The sequence below is a fragment of the Bemisia tabaci genome, chromosome 8 (assembly GCF_918797505.1).
Source record: "Bemisia tabaci chromosome 8, PGI_BMITA_v3".
NCBI lineage: Eukaryota > Metazoa > Arthropoda > Insecta > Hemiptera > Aleyrodidae > Bemisia > Bemisia tabaci.
Window position 1 is genome coordinate 44700548 of NC_092800.1, and position 10676 is coordinate 44711223.

General features: G+C 35.8%; 1 protein-coding gene across 7 annotated transcripts in view; it reads left to right on the plus strand.

Moving 5' to 3' along the window:
• stj (voltage-dependent calcium channel subunit straightjacket) overlaps positions 1 to 10676 on the plus strand; it is a 57421-nt gene that overhangs the window by 43245 nt on the left and 3500 nt on the right. For 5 of the 7 annotated variants that reach the window (XM_019056628.2, XM_019056622.2, XM_019056624.2 and 2 more), the window contains 8 exons: positions 1000 to 1032; positions 3237 to 3359; positions 3911 to 4023; positions 5946 to 6085; positions 7246 to 7515; positions 8317 to 8437; positions 8990 to 9185; positions 10083 to 10290. In XM_019056628.2, coding sequence (XP_018912173.2) covers positions 1000 to 1032; positions 3237 to 3359; positions 3911 to 4023; positions 5946 to 6085; positions 7246 to 7515; positions 8317 to 8437; positions 8990 to 9185; positions 10083 to 10290 — 1204 coding nt within the window. The remainder of the gene's footprint in view (positions 1 to 999; positions 1033 to 3236; positions 3360 to 3910; positions 4024 to 5945; positions 6086 to 7245; positions 7516 to 8316; positions 8438 to 8989; positions 9186 to 10082; positions 10291 to 10676) is intronic. The other 2 variants (XM_019056626.2, XM_019056623.2) reach the window with 1 other exon arrangement.

Genomic DNA, 10676 nt, shown 5'->3' on the forward strand with positions numbered 1-10676 from the left:
ATAAAATGCAATTTTACGATACTCTAAAAGAAATTGATGATATGAAACTATGAAATATTTTCACCTCCCATAAAAAGATTTATGTTGTAGAAATTTGCTAAAATTTTGGCAACACTTCTTACAGGTTTGACCCAAACAACAGGAATTTGCAAAAAAAGATAAAGAGATAGAGAGAAAGGTTTTGCTCGAATTGTTTTATTGTCCTAATTAATTAATGAAAAAACAAGTAAAAATTCTACGCTCAAAAACAAAGCTCTTGGCATTTAAAAGATCGCAAAATTAACCATTTTACATACGTCTGGACTTAGTTTTTATCTGTAGTGAAGTGAGCTGTATTACATCTGGGCCGAGTTTAACGTAAATGTACCAAGTTGCATCAAGTTTAAGCCAAGAAAAAAGATTTATAGATTTTTCCCTCCAAAAGACTCAATGTTAAAAACAAAGTTTAACTACTCCCTTTACATCCGAAATATTTTTTTCGGCTTAGATTTTTTTCAGGAGATGACTAGTTGAACCCAAAATTACTCCAAATTCATTTTGTCCCTCAAAAATGCAACTTGGTGCAAGTCCATCTGATCTTGTAAGTTGTTCAAAATTTGCCCAAAAACTTCCACCGAATTCTCAAGAATCTACCGTCCCATACCGTCTCAATTCGACTGAAAAGTCGTGCGATTTTGTTTTAAAAAATGTTTCCTTCATCTTTGGTGAAGAAGGCAAAGGAATGGGTTTTTTCTTTAAAGAAAGAAAAAAAAATAAAGATCGCATGACTTTTTAGTAATAACAAAATTCCACATTTAAATATAATTCTCTTCAACGTTTTCGTCTCATTTCTTCTTTTTTTGAGGTATCATTTTGAAAAAGATCGAAGTTTGTCTCTTAACAATTGTCTGTGTCTGTACATATAACACTAACCTCCCTCATGTTTTCCACCATGAATAACCGATGTTTGCACTTGCACTTGTTACCATTTTGCACTAATCTCCTTCCTTTTGCACCAAGCCCAATTGCAAAGCTGATCAACTTATTGCCAAGGTAAAGTATTCCAGCACGCCCTCTGCTGCTCCCTCCCCCACCCCCTTAGCTGCACCCAGCCTCTCTGCTGCGTTACGGAAGAGAGCCGTGAGTGGCATGAGCCCCAGGATGCATTATAGCATGCGCTAACCATGTCTCATGCAGAAATGCTCTCATGCCTCTCTTCTGTAATACAGCAGCTCTCATCGATGTTTTCTTGTCACTGGATTCCCCTTCAATGTTGCAGTGTACTTAAATGCAACCATTCGCAGGAAAAGGGGTCTTGGCTCCAAAAAACTCAAAATTCAAGCACATATTACAATTTAAAATTTAGATGTATTACAAGGAAAGGCTCAGAAGTACCCCTCTCTGATTATAAAGTGATTTTCGGTGATGATGGGTCATTGGCGCCATTTTTTAAATTCATTTTCTTGAAGCACTGATTGGACTGAGCTCCCAATAACATTTTCAGATTTTTTTAACTCTACAAAATTTGTGCTGTTCAGAATTTTACTATAGTTCACCAAGATCTTTTCCTAACGGATGGCTACAGATATCAAACTTGATTAGGAGTTGATTTTTAGAATTCTTGGTTTTTTTTCAATTGTTGTGTACTTGAACTTTCAAGGGAAAAAATTCACTGTAGCTGCTTAATTTCTATCTTGTTTCTCCGTCCTTTTAACGCTCAATATAATTATCAGTACACTCTTTACTGTATTGGGTCCCTCATTTCCCCTAATATTTAGTTGTAGAACCTGTATCAAACTTACATCGCTTTCCTTCTTTTTTGAAGTATCAACACAGCCGTTTTGTAATTTAAATTATCTATTTTGTCAGCCAGTATATTTCTCACAATGACTCAATCGGTGATAAAAGAAAGAATTGGCAAGAATCGGAAGATCGGTCGGCAAGAATTTTTAAGACACATCTCAATTCAACACATTTGACACAATGGAGACATTTTGTTACACTTAATTTATGTTCAATCCTGTGAAAAATAAAAAATTCCCAATGTGGAGGCAAAAGTCTTGTCTAATAAGATTCTACAAAAACCACTTTAATTGTTCATTAATCAACCTTGAATGAGTCCAATAAATGCAATTAATCGGTAGCATTGGTCATGAAGTGGATTACATGCATGTGTGCATGATTCATGGTTCCTGTTTTCTCTCCTTCTAGTCTCTGCTCTCCTCCAAATTTCACTGTTTATCATAAATCTAATCCCTTCAGCTTGACTCGGTCAAACCATCTGTTTCCGGCTATTGTTTACTTATTTTGTTGAGTCAAACCAACATCAGATTCAATGGTGGCAATAGCTTAAATAATCATCGCTGTGATGTAGTATACGTCACAGTTTTTTTGTATGTATGTTTTTTCTTGCTATTGCCATAAATTTATCGCTAGCAATGACCAGCAACTTGATAAAAGTAAAAAAATCTTCACAAACCCTGCTCCCCAAAATTAGGTTTCATTTTTAGCTTGCTGCTAGCAAAGAGTCAGATTGCTATTAAAGTCCAATGAATTTTGTTCTATAGGTCCATGTATACCTATCTCAGAGTGATATAAAGCTGTATGTATTTTTAGTGTGATATTTTTTGGCTGAAATTGAAGTGCTGGGTACGGAAAGGGCTTTTCTTGGTTGTGATGTCTCTCGATCTTTATCAACATTCCATTCATTATTAGGAAAGTAAATGCGTATATTTCGTCGAAATGTTCACTGAAAATTCTCTTAACTTTTCCAATGTTTTAGTCAACAAATTTTGGGGAAATCACTAATTAGTTTCTTCAATAAAATTTACATTAACAGCAGAGATTCGGAAACACAGCAACATGGAAGTGCTCTTTCTACACCTGGTGCTTCCATTGTGGACTTCATTTTGCTATTAGGAACTACGTATAATATCTGGCTCATCTGTATAAACATTATGTGCATAGGGGAACTGATAACATTTGCATTTGTTCCATATCTATCCGTATATTTTAGTTCCTTATTGCAAGATGTAATCCAATTTTGCTTTCTCTGCAGTGACTTTCTCTAATGTTTCCAACTTTAACTTTAATTCATGTAATTAATTTCACTCTGTTTTCCTGAAGTTTTTGTTGCTTAAAGGTCTTTTTCAAGGCAGGTGATATACTATCTTATTTATTTTCTCATCATAGTCTATTTACTCTCGAATTACCTATATTGGCATCATTCTTATACCTGCGGCTATTTTTGATTACAGGCAGGAACTCAGGCAAAGGTTCGGCTTGGTAGTTGCATTTATGGCAACAAGAAGTGGGCTTACGCGGTGGGTCGATTTTCATTCCCTAAGTGCTGAAGAATATATTCGTGAGCATAAAATGCCGTAAGTTCGAATCCTCATTAATGTGATTTTTAATACAGTAAATTTGAATTTTTTAGTCAGCATGTGTTAAAAATCACAGTGGTTTAAAATTCAGAAAACTGGAGTTTTCTGGATTTTTAACGCAAGTTGGCTAAAAAATTCCAAGTTACTGTCTCCCAACTGGTACGTCTACCGCAATCAGTTTGTGATTTTTGATAGCTGTATGTCTGTATCATAGCTCATCAATATTGTGTTTTTACAGATCTTATGAAGAAAGAAATGAAGGACTTGGAATATGAGCCAACAGATGTTTTTAAGTGTTACCTTGTCAGAAAACTTCTCAAACAAATTTAAAGTTATTTTATGCCAGAATAAATTATATTATTTAAAAGGACTCTTTGCAGTGACAAAGATTCCTGAGGAGAGCACAATTTGCTTTAAACTATTTTTCCATGAGATTTGGTGGCTTTGTCTAAATCAACTTATGCACATGAAAAATGAAGATTGACTTCCTAATCTTCTGGACGATCCATGACCACTATTAACTCCCGTCTTCTCTCTGTTCATACCAGACATTTTAGTGAAATTCATAAACGAGCCATTGACGAATTGTGGTATCGCAGAGCAGTTGAATATTACCTCCTGGATTCCGAAAGCTTTGTCTATTCTGTTCCGCATGATGCAGGTATGTCGGTACATTGCTGAGTACTTTAATACCTCATAGTTTGAAAATTAAAAAAATCGAGGATCAATTGGACATATTTCTATCAAATGGAACTATGTGCATAACGACATGAGCCTTGAGACCCATGAGGATATATGCACAACAGGGCTCACGTCATAATGCACATAGTTCCGATTGGCAGAAATACATCCAATTATATGAGGAGGGACCCAAAAAAACCCTGAAATTTTGCTGTAACTTGGCAACGATGGAAAATATTCGGGTTCCACCGCAAGGAGGTGTAACTAGGAGATATGAAGAGTCACTGCCAAATTTCACTGTCGTGGCATATTTTGTTTTATTTTGGCGGGACTTGGTTTAAGGGGTTGTCTGGCGAGTTTGTCGTTTTTGAAGATGGGTCAATTTCAGTAACAACACATAGCGCTCAAGTTTTTCTCTCTTACTTGATAAAGACACAACTTTCTCTGGTAACTTTTTAATGTGCTGCGTTTGGAGGACAAGCCTCATCAAAAACTTCAGTGCAAGTTAGGTTTTTCGCTTTAAAAATGGTGCTATACCGCCCGAAACTCCTATAAGGCTACAAACTGCCAACTCCATTGGATAGAGCCCATGCAAATAATGAATAAAATTGCATTTTTGTGAATGAGGGTGGTTATAGATCATTTAATTAACTAGCAGATATCACTTGAATGTAATTCAGAAATATTCAAAACATTGCTGTGAAAAATTTGGGCCTAAAACGTGTTGTTGCCGAATTGATCCCCCATTTAGCGTTCTAGCCGGTGACTGCCACTGGGCGTCCAGCCTAAGTTCCAACAATAAATCACACTCTAAAACGAAGGAAAACATGTATTAACTTATGTCATGAGTAGAACATGTTCCTTGCAAGATTCACACAAAAAATTGACCGAGCCAGCCACGCATTGCCCGTGAAAATCACCCATCTTCAAAAACGACAAACTCACCAGACAACCCCTTAAACCAAGTCTCGCCAAAATAAAAGAAAATGTGCCACGACGTTGAAATTTGGCATAGTGACTCTTCATAGCTCCTAGTTACACCTCTTAGCGGTGAAACTCGAATATTTTCCATCGTTGCCAAGTTACAGCAAGATTCTGGTTTTTTTGGGTCCCTCCTCGTAAGTGTTTTTTTTCGTATTTATCTTCTTTTTTTTTAACTCTCCAAGAGTGCAATCGCAGTCCTCTCATTTTTATGTTCATCAACTTATTTTTTCACATGCACTGTCAGAAAACAGTTGTGCTGCGCACTTACATTGTCGAGTGCTTACACAAGTTTTACTATCAGTCAATCTTTGATGAGGCTTACTTTATGACAAATTCTACAAAAGTTTGATAGCAAAAACATTTTAATTATCAGTTTAAGAACTTGTTTGTGGAAAAGCAGAGCCTCAATTTGTTAGCTGCCAAGCCGTTCATAACAGGGTTGCTGGCAGTCTTGAAAATTGGGGGAAAGTCATATTAGTCATATCAGTCAGTCATATTAGAATAAAACTGGTTCTTTCATTTGTTTCACCGAACGTTCAGTTCAAGCAACCGTACTCCTTTCATTACTTTGGTTACGCAAACTGAAATTTGGGTTTGACAAACCAGATGGTTGGAATATTATAGAGCACCATGCTCTCTTCATTTGGTGGGTATGAAATTTCATCTCCTTAGAAGTCAAAATATTTGTATCTCATGTTTTGCCCCATCCAACTTTTCTACTCCCAAGTTAAAGTCTCTGAGTCAGTTAAAATGAGATTTTCCATCATTTTGTGGATATGCAATTATACCTATTTGGAAGTCGAAATAATTGTATTTTGCGTTTCGCCCCGTCAGCTTTTCCACTTGGCAACATTTGAAGGCCTGAAAGTGCCGTACCATTACATGGTAGCATCACTTAATACGACTATATTTTTTCAGGGCCTGAGAATGCAACCCTAGTGACAGCTAGTCATGCCATTTTTCACACTAATCGAGGGCACAAAGCTCCGGCTGCTGTCGTTGGCCTTCAGTTTCAACACTCAACGCTTCATTCGCTCTTCATGAACATTACATACTCTGTAAGTGCTCTTTTCTTTTATATTTTACCTTTGCATGATGAAACATGAAACGTGATCAGAGCTTCAGTTCCGTAACACATGTTTTCCAACAAAGCAAGAATAAAAAAAATTATGAAGTGAAAGCAAAAATTGATAAAGAACTATTGAGTACATGCTGATTTACAGCAGGTAGTCACCTTGCACCTATCCACTGCCGGAGAGCAAATATTCAATTTGTAATTTCAAAAGTTCTGAAAAGCAAACATGCTCGGAAAGGCCAGAAATACCGAAAAACCAGGAATTTTCCCAAGAGCTAAAAGCAGCCGCTTGTGGCCTGACAAATTTAAAATAGGTAAAAAAAAGAGATCTGTTGGAAATGTTTCTCTAGTTTTAATGACTGTGCTTCCGTAAATCAGAGAATTAATTTCAAACTCAAACTTGGTCAAAATTTTTAAATTTTTGCCTCCTCGATGTTTTACAGTGTGTTTTAGTAAATTTAATTCCACACCAGAACTTCGGCAAGCAAAAAAAGTAAATTTCTCTTGGTTTATAAAGGGATCTTAACTTCAACAAGCAGACATTGATATCAAAAAGATTTTGAACGTTAATTTTTGTCCAGTGAGTGTCTTTGATGGAACTGCACTGTGAAAAGAGTAGTGTTTGAATGAATCTGTTGTAATCATACGCTGTAGCATGGGAATATTCAAGTAAAGAAATGATTTTAGGACTGAAGTTGAAAGCCAAAACTACAGAGACTTCTATGGATGAAATACCAGCATCTTTTTCTTCAAATACATTATCAGGAGTTCTAAATGATATGCCTGAGAACCAAAGATTATAGAGAGTGGTTCAATATTCCGAATTTTGCAAAACTGGTTACTTTCCATAACTCAGTCATATCAAATGAATACTTGAAAAACCAGTGAGGATAAGCTATCCCTGCTAATGAGTCAAAAGTGGAAAAATGCATATGGATTCGAAATTGTTCGCAGAAATACATCCTCCGTGAATATTTAAGTAGTTCAGGCTCAGCTATATATTAGTGTCCCAATGCAGTCTCAATTTATGCTGCCATCTATTCCAGTGTGTTGACATCACTTGATGAATTGCTACTGTGTCAATGTTAATAATATGTTAATCCTGTATTCATAACCCTCACTTCTTTCGTTTTCTGGTTTCAGTGTCCAGAAATTTCAGGTATCAAATGCAATCCTCAACAAACATGTGCCTCCAGTGATATCCACTGTTACATTTTGGATAACAACGGCTTTATCATAGTATCGGAAGATCGAAACGATACAGGGCGGTTCTTTGGAGAAGTTAACGGTGCTGTCCTCAATGAGTTGGTCAAAGACAAAGTTTACCGAAAGATTGCAATGTACGATTACCAAGGTGTTTGTTTTGTGCGGGAGGACGAGGGCGAAGTTAGCTTCTCCAGCAAATTGTATACAGTAAGTTGAAAAGTATCAATCTAGAATACTTACAATGGATCAGAAGAAATGTATTGCCCAATTCACATCATCACGAAATTATGTAAATGTAACTCATATCATCATGAAATTATGTAAATGTGACTGTTCGTAAGATAAGGGCTCTTAGTAGATTGATGCTTCATCCAGGAAAGCAATTGCTGACAGGTTGGGTCAAAGAATCTTAATTTAAGTTTTTCACCGTAGGTATTCTCTTTTTTCCAGAAAATAAGATGAAAGTAGCTCATTTCATTTTTATGTCAAAGGAGGACATGAAATCACATTATGTTTTGACAGTTTCAAACCTCCACTATGGCAAAGTAAAACCTTGAAATGTCGGGGGAAACCTCAAAATGTCAGGAATAATGACATGATTGTCGGGGGAAAATTGTTAATTCACCTTTATTTGCATTTTAGAATGGATTAACGTTTTGAACAACAAATTTTGCCAGAAAACTATTCCAATTTATGAATTTTTAACTATCTGGCATATCCTTAATTGTCAGGGAATTTTATCAAAATGTGTCATGGAACTCCGGGAAATGTCAGTGAATTTCGTTTTCTAAATTTTGTAGCAACTCTAATTTTTGAGTCCTCTTTCAAATGCTTTCCATAATTAGAGTTCTATCTTCAAACACTCGAAAGTCATCGCAAGACATCGCTATTTTTTGAGGCTATCTCGTACATCACTCAAAGTCTGATTTGACTCTTGACAAAAGGTTTCCCTATCATTGCTCTGGAGCTTTTAGAAGTGGTTGTAATGCTTGTTTTCTCTGTTTGCAGCCTGTGGAACACCTTATCTTCTTTATCAATTGGCTGGTTGGCAACATCTTCTGGCTTTTCATGCAGATTAATTTGGAAAACATTTCCCAGTCGATCGCATACTCCTTTGGAAGTGAAGATCGTAAGTCTCTTTTGATAGTTTCTAAACATTTTATATTACGTCTGGTTTTAGATGGAAACTAGAACTACGCAATCAATTATTTTAAAGTCAAATTAAAATTTGATTATGACTGAGGAGATTAACAGTAATGGACCAATTATATATTTTTCAACACTAAAGTTAAGTATGGCCTTACAAAATTGAAGATAACGACGGTGTAAGTCGGCAATCACAACTTGGTTTGCGACGTTGCAGACTTTCTGTCATACTTTATTTTTTAAACGGAAAACTACTCAACGGCAATTCTTTAAAACTGTCATGATTTTTCTTCTCCGTGCGAAGAAAATTCTACAAAAACTTCAAGGAATGATGTCAATTTGATCTCCTTTAAAAAAATAACAGAGGCAGAGATTTTCAGAGAGAGCAAACGAGTTATGTAATTGCCAAGTTACACTGTCGATATGTGCATGCGCTTTCAACGCCCTCTGACAACTTTCATTTTTTATCAACTCCGTATCATAGTGTTAATGACTTTACATACTAATTTTACATTATCGATCTTATTTTCCTCAGCTGATGCTTATGCCGATGAAGACTACGGCTATGACTCATTGGGTGGTGGTGATTCTGCACGACTACCTGAGAAAGCGTATGCATCAGTCATGATCAATAGAACACGTCCACAACCCTGCGATAGACAAGTCTGGCTTTACGAACTTTTGCAGGAGAAATTGCGCAAACCGCGACAAACTCCAGCAAGTGAATGCAGGTAAAAAAAATGTTAAATATACCCATGTTATACTCTTAGGGTTTGTTTAACATAACTGCATTGAGTAGATTTATGAGAAGATAGGTGTGTTGAAGATTCTCTTATTGGACAGCCATTGTTCTGACTATGAGACACCTAAATCCATTAAATCGTATAACTTTTATTTGTTCTTCAAGAACTTATAAACCAAGGGAACAGAAATTTTCCTTTCAGAAAAATTATACTCCTAACTTGAAATCTATTTTGCGGATTGAAAAAAGTACATCATGTCAAGTCAAATGTATAAAAAACTACTAAAACCGCATCATAGGTTTTATATTTTGCTAGATAGGGTAAGAATCACACCATTTTAAAACACAGGAGGTACCTCAAAAAAATTTAATGAAGTTTATTTCAAATATATCAGAGTTTTCCTAAGTTGATTCACAAATGATGTATCAGTATTTATTTCTTTCATTAAAATTTAGGAGCCACTAGCATATGATTGAAGTTGTTATATTTTCAGACTGCCGAGACAGTCACGGTGATGCTATCAGTGTGGGATTGAACTCAAGTAAATTCTTGCTTTTCATATAAGCCGGAAGTTTGAACTCATACATTGAATAGAGCAAATATTTTGTTTACGAGTTAATTCCAATAACTTTTGAAGTACAAATTGTGTTCTAAGTGAAATTTTAGGAGGAAAACATACCTCATAACACTCAAATTTGCACCTTTTCAATTAGTCCATCGTCTGGAATACAGCTTCCAATTAAGTAATATGCATCAGCTAGTAAATGTTACCCCATAAAAAGGATTTTCCAAAATTGGTCAAGTTTCATTCTGTAAGTGATTAATTTGACCCTACCAATAGAAATCCCCAAAATTGATCAAGTGTTATTGTCTTTTCGTGTGCAGGCCATTCATTGCTGTGAACGTCCCAAGAAGTAATTTAGTGATGGTGGTGGTGAACAATTTGTGCCGCTTGGAGTATACTGCGCCCATAGATGTTATTCCTACGGAAGTTCTCTATGATGATGGAAACGAAACCATGCTGTGTCACAAAGTACGTCACAACACATTGTCGCGACGGCGTCCTGATATTTGTATCAACCGGCATCCTGAAGTAAGTCTCATGTAACTGTCTTACTCATAGTTCCAAGAATAGAACATTAAGGTTAAAATGATGTTTTTGGATGTTGTTTAAGTACAAAATTGGGTATTGATCAGAAAATTCAGAGGGGGTCAAGCATTTTTTTAACTACATGCAGTTTAGCTTATGCTAAAGCGAAATTTTTGGTTCAATACATTATTTATGATAGTTTGCAAAATCAAACAAGTATCAATGTTTTCGTGCAAAAAATCAGGAAATTTTATTTAAAATATCAGGAAAATCCAAAATTAAATTTTAGTCGAGGCTCTGATAAGGAGAAACTTACAACTTCATGATCTCAGATATGCATCTCAATACTTTAACTGTCGATATGTGAATGATGAGTGTTAGAAGGACAT